The sequence below is a fragment of the Neovison vison genome, chromosome 10 (assembly GCF_020171115.1).
Source record: "Neovison vison isolate M4711 chromosome 10, ASM_NN_V1, whole genome shotgun sequence".
NCBI lineage: Eukaryota > Metazoa > Chordata > Mammalia > Carnivora > Mustelidae > Neogale > Neogale vison.
Genome location: NC_058100.1, coordinates 5,315,640 through 5,335,357, shown reverse-complemented (window position 1 = coordinate 5,335,357; position 19,718 = coordinate 5,315,640). Strand labels below are relative to the sequence as shown.

Here is a 19,718-nt window from a genome sequence, read left to right as displayed (position 1 = left end):
CTTGCCTTTGGAGATTTTTCTAAGAAGCATTTGTTGTGGCTGAAGTCACAGAGGTTGCTACCTGTGTTCTCCTCAAGGATTTTGATGGATTTCTGTCTCACATTGAGGTCTTTTCATCCATTTTGAGTCTATTTTTGTGTGTGGCATAAGGAAATGGTCCAGCATGTGGCTGTCCAATTTTCCCAACATCATTTGTTGAAGAGACTGTCTTTTTTCTAATGAATATTATTTCCTGCTTTGTCAAAGATTAGTTGACCATAGAGCTGAGGGTCCATTTCTGGGTTCTCTATTCTGTTCCATTGATCTCTGTGTCTTTGTGCCAGTACCATACTGTTCAGATGATTACATCTTTGTAATAGAGCTTGAAGTCCAGAACTGGGATACCACCAGCTTTGGTTTTCTTTTCCAACATTCTTTTGGCTATTCAGGGTCTTTCCTGGTTCCATAAAAATTTTAGGATTATTTGTTCCAGCTCTGTGAAGAAAGTTGATGGTATTTTGATAGGCATTACATCAAATGTGTAGATTGCTGTAGGTAGTGTAGACATTTTAACAACATTTGTTTTTCCAATCCTTGAGCATGGAACATTTTTCCATTTCTTTGTGTCTTCCTCAGTTTCTTTCATGAGTGTTCTATAATTTTCTGAGTATGGATCCTTTGCCTCTTTGGTTAGGTTTATTCCTAGGTATCTTATGGTTTTGGGTGCAATTGTAAATGGGATCAAATCCTTAATTTCTTTCTCTTTTGTCTCATTGTTGGTGTACAGAAATGCAACTGATTTCTGTGCATTGATTTTTATATTCTACCACTTTACTGAATTTCTGTATGAGTTCTAGCAGTTTTTTACTGGAGTCTTTTTGGCTTTCCACATAGAGTATCAGAAGTTATGTTTTCATACTGGTGTTTCTTGTCTCCCCTTTTGGCATCTAAGCCCTCCAGAACAGTGAAAGAGTTGCAGCCCCCAGCATATAGTACCTTGTCCATTTGCTTTTCCATCATTTCTTCCCCACAGCATCCTGCCCCTATCCCCTTCCAGTTCTGCCCCACTCTGACCGTCCACCTTCTCCCCACATCAGGCTGGTGAGGGCTGCAGAAGAAAGTTCCACACCACAGATCAACTCCTGATTCAGAGCCTCCAATCTCAGCCAGGCCCCGGGTGTTCTGGGAATCCTTGTATCTGGCCCTCAGCACCTCCCATTCCCCAGAGAGAGGATTCTAGACCTTTACCGTCTTGTTGAGGGCCAGTTCTATGGTCACTGGCTCCGTCAACCCACACCCTCCTGGCAAGAAAGGACATGCCAGTGAGGTTTTCCAGCCATCTGCCAACCATTCCTCAATGTCAGAGACACTACTGAGGGGTTCCCCAATATCAACCACCTTGTTTACTCCCATAGGGAAACCCATTCTCCTCTTTCTTGGCTTGTCCTTTCCTGTGTGCTCTGGACGTCACCACTTCATCCACGAGGCCAGCCAGGACCTGCTTCTCCCTGATGACATCTCTGACCTTTCTTTAAACCTCTCTTTTTCTGCTGGATTTCCACTCCTAGTTCATTTCCTCTGCATTTTATTTTATTTTTTAAATATTTTATTTATTTATTTGAGAGAGAGACACACACACAGCAAGAGAGAGGAACACAAACAGTGGGAGTGGGAGAGGGAGAAGCAGGCTTCCTCCTGAGCAGGGAACCTGATGTGGGGCTCTATCTGAGGATGCTGGGGTCATGACCTGAAGTGAAGGCAGATGCTTAATGACTCAGCCACCCAGGTGTCCCTTCCTTTGCATTTTAAAAACTATATTGCAATACCACCCAGTTTTGTCTTCTTGTCTTTTGTCCTCTGTCTTCCTTTCCTCTGTAACTCCTTCACTACTCACACTTCATTACTTCACTTTTAACACTTCCACCACCAATTGTGGGGGTGCTTTTCACAAGCAGTTCTCTGTAACACTAGCTAGGTGACCTATAATTCAACTCAATTCTGACACTGTTTGCCCAGAGATAGCGTCAGATCCCACAAGTTCAGGGCTCAGCCCACAAAACTGTGCCTTCCTGCTTCAGATGCCAGTCTGGTTGTCGAGCCCCGGTTGTGCTTCTGACCAACTGGTTGTAGATCGAACGACCTACAACCAAGAGAGAATGGTTTGATTAATATGCTGGAGCAGCTCACAGAACTCAGGGAAACACCTATGTTTACCAACTTTTAAAGGGATACGATAAAGGGTAGGGATGAAGAGATACATAGGGCAAGGTCTGGGGGAGGGGTCCCAAGTGCAGGAGCTTCTGTCCCCATGGAGTTGGGATGTGTCATCCTCCCAGTGGGTTGTGTTTACCTACTTAGAAGTTCCCAAAACCTGTGCTATTGGGATTTTATGGAGGCTCCCTCATAGAGGCATGACTGATTGTTACCTCTGTCCCCAGCCCCCGTCTCCTCTCTGGAGAATAGGGAGTGGGGCTAGTTTGGATGACAACCAACTCTTCCCCAGATTATGTTGTCACAAATGACATCTTTATGCATTGTGTGCCTATTAACATAGATTTATAATTGTTGTTTTAAGCACTTTTTTTTGCATTGTAAAAAACAATCACAAACCAAAAATGCAATAATACTGGCTGTAATAATTACCTATGTAATTCCCTTTAGCACTGTTCTCTATGTCTTCATGTGGCTTTGAGTAACTGCCTGGGTGTCTTGTCTCTTTAGGCGTGCCTAAAGATCTGTTAGGAACAACTCCCAGCATTTCTTTGTCTGGGAATGCTGTCATTGTTCCTTCATTTTTTTGCAAGATAATTTTGTTGGAGATAGAATTCTTTTTTTTTTTAACCACTTTTTTTTTTTTTTAAGATTTTATTTATTTCTTTGGCAGAGACAGATCACAAGGAGGCAGAGAGGCAGGCAGAGAGAGGAGGAAGCAGGCTCCCTGCCGAGCAGAGAGCCCGATGCGGGGCTCAATCCCAGGACCCAGAGGTCATGACCTGAGCCGAAGGCAGAGGCTTTAATAACCCACTGAGCCACCCAGGTGCCCCTGGAGATAGAATTCTTAGTTGATAGTCTTAACAAGCTGTCAGAACTTTACATGTGTCATCTCACTGCTTTCCACCCTCATGGTTTCCGAAGAGAACCTGGTTATTAATCTTACTGGGGATACCTTGTGCATGACAAATAGCTTCTCGCTTGTTGTTTTCAAGATTCTCTGTCTTTGGCTTTTGACATTTTAGAATGTATCTTGGTATGAATCTCTTGTGTTTAACTTAGTTGGAGTTCATTGAGTTCATATACACATTTTTGGATGTGTATATTTGTGTCTTTTGTTGAATTTGGGAAGTTCTGGTCCATTATTTCTTTCTGCCCTTTTGTCTCTTTACTATCTTTTTGGGACTCCCATTATGCACATGGGGGTATATTTGCTGGCATCCCTCATGTCTCTTAGGCTCAATTTATTTTTCTTCATTCTTTTCTTTCTGTTCCTCAACTTGAATCATTTCAGTTGACCTAGTTGTGCTGTTGAAGCTCTCCAGTGAACCTTCATTTTAGTTATTATACTTTTAAGCTCCAGAATTTCTATTTGATTCCATCTTATAGTTTCTATTTATTAGTATTTTCTTTGTTGAAACATCAGTCATCTGGATTCCTTTAATTCTTTGTCAATAGTTTCTTTTGGCTCTTTGAGCATATTTCAGGCAGTTGAATAAAGTTTTTGACTAGGGGTGCCATGGTGGCTCAGACCTTGTTATCAGTTCAGATCTTGATCTCAGGATCATGAGTTCAAGCCTCATGTTGGCTCCATGATGGGCATGGAGCCTACTTCAAAAAAAAAAAAAAAGATGCTTTTTTCTATTAAGTTCAATGTCTACGATTCTTCCTGGTTACTTTCTTTTTCTCCCTTGTAAACAGGCCACACTTTCTTGTTTATGTGTTTTGCTATTTTGTTTGCTAGTCTTTTGCTTAGGATTTTTGCACCCCTGTTTCTGAGTGAAAGAGCCTTTGATTTTCTTCTCTTGTGATATCCTTGCAGATTTTGGTGTCAAACTAATAAATATGTTAACCTCATAAAACAAGTTTGGAAGCATTAGCTACTTCTATCTCTGAAAGCATTTGGGTAAGATTGTAGTTAAATCTTTTTAAATATTTTGTAGAGTTAACCAGTGATGCTAACTCGGTCTGGAGTTTACTTTGTGAGAAGGTTTTTCAGTATAGATTCAATTTACTTCATAGAAATTTTCTATTTAATCTCAATTTTAAAATTTACTGATGGAAAGCAGTTTATAACTCTTGAGATCTTAATATCTGTAGGATCTGTGGTGATATCTTTAAAAAATCCTGATATTGCTTGCTTGTATCTTTTCACATTTCTTTTGCTCAATCGACCTATGCATTTACCATACTTTGATTTTTTATGAAATAAAAAAATGGCTTGTTGATCCTCTGTTGTATAATTCTTTCTTCCTTTCTTCTTTCCTTCCTTCTTTTCTTTCTTTCTTCTTTTTTAAAGATTTTATTTATTTATTTAATACAGAGAGAGAGAGAGAGCGTGCACAAACAGGGAGAACAGCAGGCCTAGGGAGAGGGAGAAGCAGGCTCCCCACTGATCAGGGAGCCTGACTTGGGGCTTAATCCTAGGACCCTAGGATCATGACCTGAGCTGAAGGAAGACGCATAACCAAATGAGCCACCCAGGCATCCTGTATAATTATTTTCTATCTCCCTTTTCTCTGTGTCCTTTCTGTCTGTCTCTCTCTCTGACTCTTTCTAAAAAAGATTTTATTTATTTGAGAGAGAGGAAGACACAGAGAGAGAGAGAGAGAGAGTGTGCACATGGTTGGGGTGGTAGTGGAAGAGGGAGAGGTAGTAACAGACTCTGGGCTGAGCATGAAGCCCAGTGCCGGGCTCAATTCCAGGACCCTGAGATCATGTTCTGAGCTGAAGTCAGATGTTTAACTGACTGAGCCACCCAGGTGACCCTGGCACAATGTCATTTATGCTGCATTGTATTCAAAAGGCCACCCTAGTTACCAGAGATAGGAAAGTGAGCCTTATCTCTCTGATGTTGGGTGGAGCTACAAACTCACTTTGCAAGGGGCATGGTCATTTTTGCATTCTATCACACTGATTTTCTGCTGGAGTTCTCAAACTTTAAATTTTAATTCCTTGAAACATTCAACATAATTACAGAGTTATCTAAATGCTCCTTGAGCCTAATTCTATTGGTTATTTTTTCTTTTCGGTTTTGGACATGTTTCCTCTCCTTATTCTTGTTAGTTTTTTATTTCATTTTGGACATTTGCATGCAAATCTGCAAATTTTAGAAATAATTTAATGCTTATGTTGATGTTATTTTCCTCCAGGAATAATTTATATTTTTATCCTTTTAAGATTTTACTTATTTATTTGACAGAGAGAAAGCACAAGCAGGAGGAAGGACAGAGGGAGAGGGAGAAGCAGACTCTTCACAGAATAGGTAGCCCAACTTGGGGATCCTGGGATCATGACCTGAGCACGAGGCAGATGCTTAATCAGTTGAGCCACCCAGGTGCCCCTAAGGATTTTATTTACTTATTAGAGAGAGGGAGAGAGAGAGGGTTGGAGGGGAAGGGACAGAAGAAGAGGGAGAGAGAGGATCCTTAAGTAGACTTCATGCTGATCCCAGAGCCTGATGCAGGGCTCCATCTCAGAACCCTCAGATCATGACCTGAGCCAAAATCAACAGTTGGAAGCTTAACCAACTAAGTCACCCAGGTGACCCAGTATATCACTTCTTCTTAACATGAGATCCCTGAACTCTGTGTTCTTTTAGTTCCTTGAGTTTATTGCAAGCCTTCTGGGAACAGGAGTCAAAAATTCTAGCCTCACCTCTCCGAGTTTTCTCCTTCCAGATCTTGGCCCCGTTATATTTCACTGCTTTATTAGCTCCCTGATGCCGTTAGCAATATGCTTTTATACTTTGCCCATTTTTTCCCTAGTTATTCTCAGTGGGAGGGTTGGTTAGCATGTCTTAATGTGGTCTTCATGATCAGAATTAGATTTTTTTAGATGATTATTTATCTCAACTGTTAAGAATAAAACAGTTATGTTGTGGAATAAAAGTATGTTCTGCTTTCAGATCACAAATTCTTTGGAGTCAGAACCATGTCTGATACACAAAAGGGCCCCAACTCTTCAGGGCCCTGGTCACACTGTGGATTGTAACCAGTGGGGATTGATCTCAGGCTCTCTGGGCAATGCGTCATTGTGCCTCTTGCATTTGTAGGACCATAGGAGACAAATGCAGAGCCGGTTTCTGGTTTGGCAATGGACAGAGCCAGTTCAAACATGGAAATATGAATGGGAACCCTGTGTATGTGTGTGTGTGTTTAAAGATTTTATTTATTTATTTGATAGAGAGACATCACAAGTAGGCAGAGAGGCAGGCAGAGAGAGAGAGAGAGAGAAGCATACTCCCGGCCGAGCAGAGAGCCCGATGTGGAGCTCGATCCTGAGATCATGACCCGAGCGGAAGGCAGAGGCTTAACCACTGAGCCACCCAGGCGCCCCTTTTTGTTTTGTTTTTTAGAAGATTTTTTTCCTACGTAATCTCTACACCCAACGTGGGGCTCAAACTTACAACCCCGACTGAGAGTCTGCTCTCTTGACTGAGCCAGCCCAGTGCCCGGAACCCTATGTATTTTATTCTTAGGAATGTCAAGAGCAAAGAAATATAATCTATCAACCGAGTAACTTCTTTCTTTCTTTATTTTTTCAAGTTTCTTTAATTATTTACTCTGACTCCTGAGGAAATGCCAGGGTGAAGATGTGGCTGGGAGTGAACATGTTTGTAACGCAAGTGGACATCTAAAAGTCCCCCTCTCCATTGCTCTCCTCCCAATGTCCTCCATTTTAACAGATCTGTTCATATAACAATCCCTGTATCCTATTCTCTCCTCCAAATACTTTCTGACCCTCCCCGGCGGACCTTTTCATTTCCAGCATTTTCTATGTGACCACACAGCTTCCCTGCCAAAAATGGCCACTGGAACTTCCATTTTTCTTTCCTGACTGCACTGGTCTTTCCTCGGGGAGGCAAGAGATAGCAGCTCTATGTCACAGCCTCATTTTAATTAGCACACATCTTGATCTCTAGAGAGGACAACCGAGGGCATATATCAAGGCCGTGTAGTTTTATTTTTCTCTAATTATTCTTAAGGGAGCAATTGCTGTGGAGACTTCCTAGTGACTACAAAATTGGCAAACCTTAATGAGAAATGACCCCAGTTTGGTGTGTTAAGTGTTACAAGAGAGGATTATGAATCTAGCTCTATAGGAGGACAGGGGAGGGAGCTATGAGTTCAGTTTGGAGGGTTCATCTTACTGGGTTTGGCCGTTCAGAATTTCCTGCAGTCACTGGTGGTTGCTTCAGCTCTGTGGGGAGGGAGTCACATCCGATACAGTGTTTATAACATTATGGTTAAAAACGCCTCCTCTACAGCCTCTAAACTGACTGGATTTCAAGCTCATCTTTCTTGCTGTGTAACTTGGGCTAATTACTTTTCAGTAATATCTGCTCAGTTTTTTTTTCCCACCTGCAAAATAGGGATAAAACTCTTACAAGGTCATTGTTAAAACACATAGTTAAGGGGCGCCTGGGGGGCTCAGTCGTTAAGCGTCTGCCTTTCAGCTCAGGTCATGATCCCAGCGTCCTGGGATTGAGCCCCGCATCAGCCTCCCTGCTCACCAGGAAGCCTGCTTCTCCCTCTCCCACTCCTCCTGCTTGTGTTCCCTCTCTCGCTGTGTCTTTCTCTGTGAAGTAAATAAATAAAATTTAAAAACAAGAACAAAATCAAGAAAACCACATAGTTAAATGTGGTTAAAAAAATTTTTTTTTAAAGATTTTATTTATTTATTTGACAGACAGATCACAAGTAGGCAGAGAGGCAGACAGAGAGAGAGGAGGAAGCAGGCTCCCCACCGAGCAGAGAGCCCGATGCGGGACTCAATCCCAGGACCCTGAGATCCTAACCTGAGCTGAAGGCAGAGGCTTAACCCACTGAGCCACCCAGGTGCCCTCGTTAAAATGTTTTTATATAACTTTACATAAAAGTGTTTTATAAACTTTATATAAAGTATTTTATAAATTTTACATGAAGTGTTTAAAATCTGCTGCCCCACAGAAAGAAGTCGGGGGTTTTAACTATTTTTACTGGTTGGTGGGCTCCTTCAGAGGAGGGGCCCGGAGCCCAGGGAGCGGGGAGGCAGGAAAGGGAAGTACACTTCCAGGTTCTCTCAGGCTCTGGTCTCCTCACACATGCCCCCTTCCTCTTGGCTCAAGGGAAGTCATATCCAACTGCCCGCTATGCTCAGGGTGGCACCCTTCCTGCGGCCTCCAGCCTGGGTTCTCTTTTTTGGAATCCCTAGATTCTGCTGAAGCTGTGGTCGGACTCTCGGGAATGCAAGTCTCCCTCCAACCCCCCACAACACAGACAAAGCACATAAACTCTGTGAAATGGAAGATACAGAGGAACTCAACTTCAAAAACTTCCGTGATACTGACTTGGAAGAATGAGGTTGAAGTGTGGACTGACGATTTAAAAGAGATCTTCGATTTTAGGGAAAAGAATTTAACTCTTCTCATCAAAGCAGCTCAGCCGAGGGACAGTGGCCTCTACCTCCTGGAGGTGACTGATGACAGTGGGAAAGTCAAGCATCACCGGTTCTGGGTTTCTGTATTTGGTGAGTCCCTAGGACCGCTCAGCCTGCCCCTCTGACCCCCTGCAAGGTTTTTATTTCCAGTGCCTTTCTGATCAGAATCTCTGCTTCCAGATCCTGTAGGGACCCTTGAAGCAGTGGGGAAGACGAAGGTCCTGGGTGGAGGGAAATGCCAAGTGTCGCTGTCCTGCTCAGTCTCCGGAGGTGGCCATGTGAGCTATGTTTGGTATAGAGGGAAGGAGTTGATCGAGACCCCAGACAATCTCAGCAAACTGGAGGAGCAGATTGATGTCAACAGCTTGGAAAACTACACCTGCAACGTCAGCAACCCGGTCAGCTGGGTAAACCACACCTTCTCCCAGAGCTGTGACAACAAGCGTGAGTGGAGCACTTTGCACTAATAGGGGCTGAAAATGGTGGACCCCATAATCAGACTCATGCCAGAGATGCTTGGGTATAAGACCCCTTGGTTGCCTCCTCAAGTGCCTTGCAGCCCCTCCCTGGGGTGGTCCTAGGAGATGTGAGTTTTCCTTGTAAGGAAAGCTTAGTTGTTTGGTGGGTCACGGCCCTGCTCTGGCTGCTGGTCATCACTTCCTTCCTCTGACCGACTGATGGAGACCTGTTTCCTCCTCCCAGGGAAGGGTAACTTCCCTGAGCCATGTAGTTTCCCAGGAGGTGACAATGGGGTACAACAGTGCCCTGGGCCATGGGAAAGTCCGTTTGATCACAGGGTTCCTGGGAGAGTTCTTGGTTTATTGCCTGTGGTCATCCTAAGACTTATCTTGGGTTAAGTTTGCACCAATTTTTATCAGATAAATAAAGACTTAATGTGTCATCAGCAAAGGCATTACAGGGAAAAACCTCCTTGCTGTCCCTGTCCTTAAGAAACTTACAGCCCAATACGGGCAACAAAACCAGGCATTCCTAGGCAAAAAAAAAAAAAAAAAAAAAAAAAAAAGCAACCAACAAGCTGAAGCAATTGGAGTGACAAGAACCCTGGCTTTTGGGTCATGTCAGCTAGGGTTTCATTATTCACTAGCTCTGTGATCTCAGGAAGATTCCTTACCCTCTCTGAGCTTCAGTTTTTCTCTTGGGTAAAGTGGGGATGATAAGACGCATTTCCCAGGATTGCTGGTAAGAGTAGGTGAGGTTATGCTTGTGAAGAGCCTCACCAGCGAGCACCTGGAACGTGGAACTCCTTCTCCTTCTTCCCTTGTCGATGGGCTCCCACGTCATGCTCCGCCTATGACACAGATGTGGAATGTGGAAGTTCACACGAGGAAGGGGAGTGGCAGGAAGGGGAAGGGAGGGCTGCCGGGCACAGAGTGGGGCGCAGCGTGTTTTGTTGAGTTAGCAAAAGAATGGATATATGTCCCATTTGCTGTGCCCGCTGCTTTACATACATTAGATCATATGATCTACCCCTTTATGCAAATAACATCATCTCCTTTCATAAGTGAGAAGAGGGAGGCTCAGAGAGGTTGAGGAAGTTGCCCAAGGGCACAGAGCCAGGCCTGTCAGACATTGGTCTCCATGCCCTTAGCATCAGTCAGGGGAAGTCACCCAACTGCGGGGAGACAGGGTTGATGGTGCAATCAGTGGGTGTGAGGGGGGAGTGCAGGTCTGAAACAAGTCCTCTGGCCAACAGGTGGGAAGGGGGAGAGAGAGACTGAAAGCTCAGGCCTCATGCTTTCCGTGTCCTAGAACACACCTCTGTGGACTACTTGGTGTTCATCGTGATTTCTCTAATCATCCTGCTCCTGGTCACCCTCACCTGCTTCTGTGTGTGGAGGAGGAGGAGGAAGCAGTGCCGTAAGTGCGGGTCCCCAGGAGGTGCCGTTGCCTGACCTGGCGTCCCCAGTGGCTTGCGCCTGGGAGCATAGCACCTGCTTTTCCTCTGGAGCGTTGGGACATGTGTGTGCAGGTTTGGGGGAGGGAAAGCTGCTGGGCCCTTTTTCCCAGGTCATACCTACTGAGGGACCTCGGGGATGTTTGCAGGGGGCTGGTCTGTTGGGGGGCTGCCCAGCCTGACGGACTCCTCTGTTGCCTGATTGTTGCTCCTGTGGGCATCCCGGGGAGGGCACTAGTCTGCCTCCTTTCTAGAATCTTTCTCAAGGTCTTGGCCATCAGGGATGGAGGTGGGACTGTGAGAAGCAGAAGCCGGGACAGGAGGCCCTCTGGAGGTCTCTGCAGCTCTGTCTTTGCTGCTTTTCTCCCACAGATAACAACCCAGGGGAACCTCTGACAGTTTATGAAGACGTCAACAACTTGCAAAACAGGTGTAATCAAGTACGGTACACGAGGGGCTGGGGGTCTCTCTCCATTAGCCTGGAAGATGCTTGTGGGAGGGTGGTCATTAGGAGAAGGGAGACAAAGGGTACCACATAAGTGTCTTCCCAAAGTGGTCCTCAGCCCTCCCTTCTGTCTTCCCATCCCCCTCCTGGCTCTGGCTGTGGAGGACAAGCAGAAAACAAGGGAGAACCTGCTGAGAAGGATGGAACCCAACAAATCCACAGAAGAGGGCAGAATGCTGCTCTTGCCTCCCAGGGTGATGGCCGCCTGGTGTCCTCGTTTCTCCCTAGTCTCCCCGGCTGCGCCAAGACCCAAGAAGAATCCAGCTTCCTTGCATTTTGTGTCTGGCCACAAATTCTCATGCCCATGCATGTCCAAGTTTACTTTTGTGGGTCCCTCTATTGTTGCCCTGGGTGTGATGGAAGCCAGCCTGACCAGCCAATGCATAACAATGTTGTAGCTAGCTCAGTGGTCTGCGGCCACAACATTTTGGGAAGAGGCCTGAGTCTGGCTGAGATGCCCGAGCGAGAAACCAGTTTAGCACAAAACTGAGGAGCCAAAGTGGCTTCCTCCGAGAATCCATGAAGAACCTCCCCAAGCCAGCCTCCGCAGGGAGTGGCCAGTTCTGCCTGCCTGCAGGGTGGAGTCGGGGCGTAGCTCCACTGCCTGCCCTTAAGCAGGGCAGGAAGTGGTGACAGGCCTAGGGGGAAGGCAGGGCCTAACTGGCCAGCCGGGAGGGTGGGAGGGATGGGAAGGGTGCTCTTGCCACCCCCATTCCCTGTGCTCCACCTGAGGCGGTGAGACAGAAAGTCAGCGTGGTGGGATCTCCTGCTTTATCCCACGTGTGAGGCCTTGTGGAACAGGCAAGCCTCTTCCCTCCGGTCTGGGCCCCATGGGAATCAGGAATCAGGGCAGCTTCCCCCGCCCGTTTCCTTTCCCCATTCACGGACTACTGGGGTGTGAGACACGAAGGAGACTTTGTCTCTCCCATCACTACCAGCCACTGGGACCAATGCCCGAGAACAAATGTGTCTACCGACAGCTAGAAGCCCAGAGGCTTGTGACACATTGCCTTTCCTCCCACAAAATGAGGATGACTTTAGGTCATCTTCTAGGTCATCAACATTTAGGTAAATTCAGGGGAAGAGTGGAAAAGAGCTAGTCAGAGGATAAGAAATTTCTTGGGCTATGGTGAGTGCTGTGAAGTGTGTAAATCTGGTGATTCACAGACCGGTACCCCTGGGGCTAATAATACATTATATGTTTATAAAAAAATAAAAAAAATTATTTAAAAAAAGAAGAAAAAAGAAAAAGAAAAAGGAAAAAAGAAATCTCTTGAGGATTTAGGCCTCTGCCTCTGACTTGGGAGCTCCTCCCTCCGTGGCCTCATCCTTTGCTGGCTTCTCCCTATGGGTTTCGGGGTTTGGTCTGAAGGCCTAAATCTCAAGTTCCTGTGCTCTTACTCTGGGGCCCTGTTCTGACCTTTCTGGAGACACCCCACTCTCGTTTCTTGCCAGATGCCCATGACTCTCGAGTTCCCAGGACAGCAGGCATTTTCCTGCTCCTCTGAGCTCCTTCCTCTTGCTGGCCCCCTCTTCTCCCCGTTCGAGCCCAACCTGGCAATAGGTGCTCAGGGGTAAAACACCTCCAACCCTGACTCCTGTGGGCAGGAGGGGAACAGGAAAGGCATGGTCTCCCTGCCTTTGGCCTCCATCCAAGGCTTCACTCAGCTCTGCAGCTGCCCGGAGGCTGACTTCAGGCCTAGGGCAAACTCTGCACCAAGGCTGGATCTAGAGAAGGGGCTTTAAAACAGTGAAGGCCTCCGAGGTAGGCGCAGGCCCTGAGGTGAGGCTCAGATCACAGTCCTGCTCAGGGTTCAATGGTTACGTGGCAAATCTGGCTGAGAAGTCAGCAAAGGCAAGTTTCTAAGTTACCGAAGTAAAGCCAGTGATCGGAGCCCCCACGGACAGAGTCACGTTGTGCAATCCCTTCACACCTGGGGGGTCCTTGCATGGGACAGTAACTACTCCAGTGTGAGCCGCTCTCTCTACTGCCGCTCCCTATCCTGGGGTGACTGAGGACCACCTCCTTCACTAGCTTCCGGGCGCCCCTCTTGTTTGCTCTGTGTCTTCTCACCCAGCCCCAATCTGGAGAGACACAGCCATCCAACTGCGTGCCCCTTTACTCTTTCTTGTGCAGACGCAGAGGCAGAATCCCCCCGGGGAAGGAAGCACCATCTACTCCATGATCCAGTCCCAGGTACACTATGGCTTCTCGAGTCCGTTCCAGGCCTGTCTATGGGGCTTCCTAAGGCCTTCCAGAAGCTCACACTCCTGAATGACAGGAAAGAGCTTGGTGCTCCTAGGGTCTAAAGGACGGCGTGGCCTCAGCTGCATTAAGATGTTGGAAAAGATCTCTGTGGTTCTGGAGTGTCTTGGCAGAACTGAACAGAGCTTGAGAATCTGGTGTAGGTCTTCATTTCCTGTCCATGCCTGGTGGCAGGTGTGGCCCAGACAGCCCCTAGGGGGAGGAAGCTTGTCAGGGCCTTGGCTTCTGTTTTCTCTTCCCCGCTACTTCCAATACTTGGGGACCCTGTAGTGTGTTTGTTTTGTTTTGTATTGTTTTGTTTTCATTTCTGCTCCTTATTATACTTGTTTTCAGGGAAGAATGTGTCTGTGCTGTCCTCTTTTATCTTATTATGCCTTAACAATAACAATTTTTAAAAATTTATTTATTTGATAGGGATACAGAGAGGGGAAGCACAAGCAGGGGAGAGAGGCAGAGGGAGAGAGAGAAGCAGGCTCCCTGCTGAGCAGGGAGCCTTCCATGGGGCTCTACCCCAGGACCCTGGGATCATGACCTGCACTGAAGGCAGATGTTTAACTGACTAAGCCACCCAGGCACCCAACAATAACATTTATTATGTACTTACTATGTCTATTTTTTTCATGAATCTCACAAAACAGCCTCATGAACTGGGTCTAATCCAACCTCCATTTTGCAGATGAGGAGACAGACACAGGTTAACTAGTGTGTTCCAGGCCACAGAACTGAGCTAAAGGACTTCTGAGCCTCCCATTTCCCCTGCCCTCTCCCTGTCTCCAACATTCTGGGGTTATAGAAATTCACCATAAACTGGAGAAGCATCCTCTAATTTTGACAGCTAAAATGACATTTTCGATAACCCAGGCTGGGGCATCTCTCTCAAGGGAAACACTGCCTCTTGGTGGTTAGTGATGAAAAATTTCTAATAAATATGACATTTATTTTTTATTTTTTAAATAATTAAGTCCTGAAGCAGTAACCTCTTTGGTTTGGTGGCTAAGCTGCCGGGCAGAGAAAATCCCTGGGGGATAGTGATAGGCTTCAGAGAAAGATCAAGAGAAGGAGGAAGAGGAGAAAGTGGAGACAGAGGGAAGGGGAAGTTGGGGGGTGCCCCCTCCTGCTCCCCATAAGATCATGTGACTCACTGACAGTGGGTCAAAGTCCAAGAGCATTAAAGAGAGATGTAAGAGTGACCGATACCTGCTAGTTTTCCGGCTTTAGTCACGCTGGATTCCCACAAAAGGAATCTCAGTAAATGCAAGGGAGAGCTCATCTCAGACTGAGATGTTGAGCTAGAAGGAGCCTCTTCCTCCAGGGCTCCTTCGAAGAGGGTGGCTACCTTTCTCCGAGGACACCTGGTTCGGGTGCAGAGAAGGAAGGCGTGTTGCCAACGGGAGGCAGTGGGGTGTTGAGGAGAGACATCTGGCAAGTCTGGGGTCTAAATCCTGCTTCTACTGTGAATATACTGTCTGACTTGGGCCATTTACCTTTTTGGAGCCTCATCTGTAGAAGAGGCCGATGATGATCATTCCTGTCATGTAGGTGGAGCGTAAGGGTTAGGGGAGAACACTTATACAGAGTAAGTGCCATCGGGTTGTCTGACCTCCTGGGTCCAGGGTTCCTTTCACTAGTGCTTAGAGTCTGCCTGGGCAGGGTTGGGGGGAGGGGTGGAAGAGATGACCTCCCTCCCTAGGATTCTGCTGGATCCATGCTTCTGAAAGGCTTTTATTTCTCTTCTTCTTAGTCCTCGGCTCCCACATCACAAGAAGCAAATACGTTGTATGCGCTGGTACAGCCTTCCCGGAAGGTGAGTCTCCTCCTCCAGTGCTTGGGAGGCAGGTGTGGATCTGCACGCACACGTGAGCTTGCCGAGTGTGGGTGCACTGCCCTGTGAGTCGTCTTCCCTTGTGCGTATCTGAGCAGATTGGTTTAAATGGCCGGATTTAAATGTTAATGGGTCAACTAGAAATGCTTTTCCGATTCTGTTTGGAGAAAAAGAACAGCTCTGAGACTAAGAGAACAGCGGATTAAAGGAGTCTCTAGGAGTTTCTGTGGGACAAGGACAATCAGACAGAAAGGTGGTACTTTGTCCAGAGAGACCATGCCATCCTTAGTAGGCCAGCTGAGGCTGTGGAGGGATACTAGATGGGTTTCCGAGATGGGGGAAGATAGCCCAGAGCCAGAGGAGTAGCCCAGACGTAGAGAGACACAATGTTGACTTTCAGGAAACCGGATAAGGTTCTAGCCAGTCATCTGCTGGTTGGTGAGCTGAGGCAACCCATCACAGCCCCCTCAAATCCTGCTCCAAGCTGAGCTCACAGCTCTTTGGTGAACCTGGTGCCCATGGTGATCTTTAACCTTGAGTGGGAGGGGAGTTGGAAGAATGGTGTTTCCAAGGCTGGAGTCACAGCAGGACAATATAAACTTAACACGGTAGTACGGGAAGTTGGGAATATGCTGAACTGTGGGAGTGTTGAGTACATCGGGTGGGGGTCAAATGCGGGAGAGGTTTAAAACAGATTTTCAGACTTTTTATTCACCAGCCTTCTAATATGTCATTCAATCCCTCAAGATCCCACCTTGAGAGATAGTTACATTTCAGTTCTATGCTGCAGGGCATGGCCCTGGGGATGGTCGCAGGCACCACTGTCACGTGCTCGCTGCTGTTAAGGAGACTCTACCTAGTACCGCGAGTGCCTCTGAATTCCAATGTTTTTAGGGTTTCACCACGGTCAGGGATGTGTGTGCCAGAAATGCTTACACTAGGGGTGTGTGTGTGTGTGATGTGTATGGTGTGTTGATAAGATGCATGGTCTGAGGACACATGCGTATGTGTATGTGTGTGTGCGCTGGGAATGTGTGGGAGTGTGGATCTAGAGGTATGTGGGTGCGGGATACCAACTTCTGACTCGGGTTCAGTAAGTGTGTATTGTGCCTTCTCTGGAAACCATAAACCCCATTACTTACTCTTGGGGTAGGAGATTCCATTCACCCCTGGCTGTGGGTTCAGGGATTTTTTTTTGAAGGGGCCCTGAGTCTCTTTGGGGACCTCTCACATTAGTGAGGAGTGGGACGTTTCCTGACTTGAAGTTAAGCACTCTTTACCCTCTGAATTTCCAGTCTGAATCCAAGAAGAAAAACCAGAACTCTTCCTTCAGTTATACCATCTACGAAGAGGTGAGATTCTAGAGCTCCTTCTGAATGGGTTCAGGGCCCATAGAAAAGCCTTGAAGTTGAACACTCGTGAAAAAGCCATGCATAGAGTCTCAGAGTTGTAGAGATTTTAGGGATCTTCTTTTCTTTTTTTGAAGATTTTATTTATTTGAGAGAGAGAGACAGCATACAATTGGGGCGGGGGGGGGAGTCCATATTTTCTATTCCTTAAATGACCTCAATGGAGCCACCAGGCTCAATGGTCAATTTACAGTGTCCATTCCAGAATCAGCTTAAGATTATCCACGCCCCAGAATGGTTCCCAATTACTTGCTAACTTTGGAAAATCATTTAGATTTATTTATCCTCCCTTCTCTGCACCCTTGTCCCACACACCCGTGGAAAGGAGACATGTCCAATGTACAGCCCCCAGCTGGGGAACCAGCTGGAGGACAGTCCTAATTTAAAATTCAAGCTCCCTAATAAGAGTCCAACCCTAATACATTCTCTCACCTTGAATTAAACCCTTACTCTCCTTGGACCTCAGTTTCTTCGTCTCTAAAATGAAAATGTGGGTAAGAAGATCCCAGGGGGGCACCTGGTGACTCAGTCAGTAAGTGTCTGTGGCCCAAGTCATGATCTCAGGGTCAGGCTCCCTGCTCCTCCCTTTGCCTCTCAATGGTTATTGAGGGTGTATGATGTGTTTGGTAGCCTGCTAGTGGCATCATGTGAATTATCTCATTTAATCCTCATAGAATGCCATGAGGTAGGTATAATTATACTTCCCATTATACCCAGAAGAATTTGGGGCATGGAGGGCATTCCCACGCACTAGCCTCATGGTACATCAGAGCTTCCACCTGCGGCCCAATAAAGATGCTGCCGGTGGTCCCAAGGGAGAAGGCAGGTGGGTGCCTGCTCGAATCCCTGGCATTTCAGCAGTAGCCCCACATCAAAGCCAGCTGGACAGCCCAGGGTTGTAGAGGACACCGTGTGGGCCAATGCAACCTAGGGCTGGGTCATTGTTAAGAAAACACTAGAATCGGAGCCAGAAGAACTGGTTTCAAGCTTCTCCTTTATGTTATTTGTCCTACAACTCCAAGCTTCATTTTCTTAATCTGTAAAATGGGGGTAATAATTGATGCCTCTCAAGGATGCTGTGAGGATCTCCTCGCGGGAGAGGGTCTAAAGTTCTTCTTTTCTTCCGCAGGTTGGAAAGACACAACTCAAAGCCCAGAACCCTGCCCGACTGAGCCGCAGGGAGCTGGAGAACTTCTGCGTGTATTCCTAGTTGCTGTAGCCGTTCTCCCCTCCCTTAATGTCCCAGCGTTGCTTTGGGATTCAGCGCAATGGATGATACCACTTGAGTCTACAGAATGGTGCACAGTTTAGAGAGGACATGGGAGTTTTTTATAGTCTATGTCTTGTTTTTGGAAAATGATTTCTACTAAGAGCGAGTCTGTTAAATAATATCTCTAACTTACAGATTGGATGAGAATGAGTAGACCATTGGGTAGTTCATCAAAGACTGCAAAGCAAGCCGACAGCCACACAGCGAGTGTATCAAGTGCTATGCCGACGCAGGCTGCTATTATGACTAGCATTACGAACCCTTCCTCTGGTTTTCTAATGTGTGACTCATCTTTCCTCCTCTCTAATCGGGAAAGACCACGTTTCTAGACTCCCTCCTTGCCCAGGCCCATCTTCCAAAGAGGGAGGAAAGATAGGGTGACTCAGAGAAAGAGAAACAGCCCCCCGCCGTGAGGATGGACTAACTAGCTGTGAGCCGCTGGCAGCTTCTCCAGGAGGCCCGGGCCTAGGCTTTACTCCGATACAGAGGAAACCCCACTCCCCCCACCACACATTAAACCCTTACTTCTGGCCACTTGATCACGAGGGAGAGAGGGCAGGATTGAGAGTAGACGGTGCAGAGCAAGCTGACCTCTGAGTGGAAAGATCACCCTGAGCCCGTGCTGTCCTGATAACTGGACAGTGAGACCAGCTTTGCCTACGGTATGATGTATGATTTACAAAACCACGTTATTAGAAATCTGTTTTAGCGTCTTCGCAAATTCTTCACAAGTAAAAACATATTCTCTTTAAGTTCTGAGTCCTGACCAGTGCTCCCCATGGCGTATGCTGGAGCAAGGGTTCAGCCGGCTGAGCAGCTGTGAACTAGACCCCTGCTGGGCTCCCCTGAGTCTCAGGCCAGTCTCTTCCACGAGGCTGTGGGGACAAGAGACGAGACTCCGGCTGAGCCCAGTAAGGGGATGCGTGCGAGCTGGAAGAGGTCCCACTCAGAGACCCCAGCTGTGGCTATCGCATGGAGCCTGGTTCCTCAGTTGTCCACTCTGTATTTAACATGGAAATTTAATACAAAACCATGCTGTCATTCCGAGGCATTCTAAATTTCTTTTCTGAGTTAAATTTTTGTGTCCCTTCCATATTCTGTACTTTTCCTCTCTATAGCAGCCAGAGGGCACTTGTGACCATCAATAAACACAAGTCTGTTTAGTTCCTCCTGGAGAGGGGTCTGGATTCCTTGCAAGTTATTGGTGTCTTCCAGCCTTATTCACACTGGATCAGATGATCCCAGAGTCCCCAGACCCCAGGCCATTCAGTCTCATGGGAGCATAGTCACAGCTTATCCTTGTTCATCTCATGCCCTCCTGATCCCTCTCCCCTCGGGGCTCGTGGGCTGGCCAGCTAGCTTCCTCCTGGAGACAAGTGTGGGCAGACCACATTTTGAAGCAGGTGTCAAGGGTAAAAACCAGGAAAACATGCAAAAGGAGCCTGGGGGCTCCAAGGCACATACTGGCAACTCAGCGCTAGAGTCAGGAGTTTGGTGAGCAGAGGGAGCTGGAAACGATGGGAGCAGGAACAGTTCAGATGAACACCAGAGACACTGACCACTGACCCGGTCTTTCGTGCAGCCTGAGTTGCAGCTTATTAAAGGAGCAGAAGAGACCCCGTGGTCTCTCCCAGGACTTTTGGGGATGCTGTATTCTAGAGTGTGATAATGCACAGCGTTATCATATTGTGTGTCTTTACTGAGCTTCTGTAATAATGCCTTACGAGGATAATTATCCGTGCAATGACCAGCCAGGGAAGAAGCAGAAATTAAGCTCCTGCTGTGTAAGAAGCACTGCTTAGTCCCCGGGAGGACCCACGGCAGGACACAGAAGCATACGGACTCCACAGGACACATGCAGGAGAGCACAACAGCAGAAGCACAACATTAAGGACATATGTGGGCTTCTAGGTGCACGAGA

General features: G+C 46.9%; 1 protein-coding gene across 3 annotated transcripts in view; it reads left to right on the top strand.

The window, feature by feature from the left end:
- Positions 1–18,972, top strand: part of CD244 (CD244 molecule) — a 28,315-nt gene extending 9,343 nt beyond the window's left edge. For 2 of the 3 annotated variants that reach the window (XM_044266694.1, XM_044266696.1), the window contains exons 2-9: positions 8,386–8,700; positions 8,776–9,054; positions 10,381–10,488; positions 10,898–10,965; positions 13,168–13,227; positions 15,038–15,100; positions 16,414–16,470; positions 17,657–18,972. In XM_044266694.1, the coding sequence (XP_044122629.1) occupies positions 8,386–8,700; positions 8,776–9,054; positions 10,381–10,488; positions 10,898–10,965; positions 13,168–13,227; positions 15,038–15,100; positions 16,414–16,470; positions 17,657–17,737 (1,031 nt within the window). In that variant the 3' untranslated portion in view covers positions 17,738–18,972. The remainder of the gene's footprint in view (positions 1–8,385; positions 8,701–8,775; positions 9,055–10,380; positions 10,489–10,897; positions 10,966–13,167; positions 13,228–15,037; positions 15,101–16,413; positions 16,471–17,656) is intronic. The other variant, XM_044266695.1, reaches the window with a different exon arrangement.
- Positions 18,973–19,718: the final 746 nt, after the last annotated feature.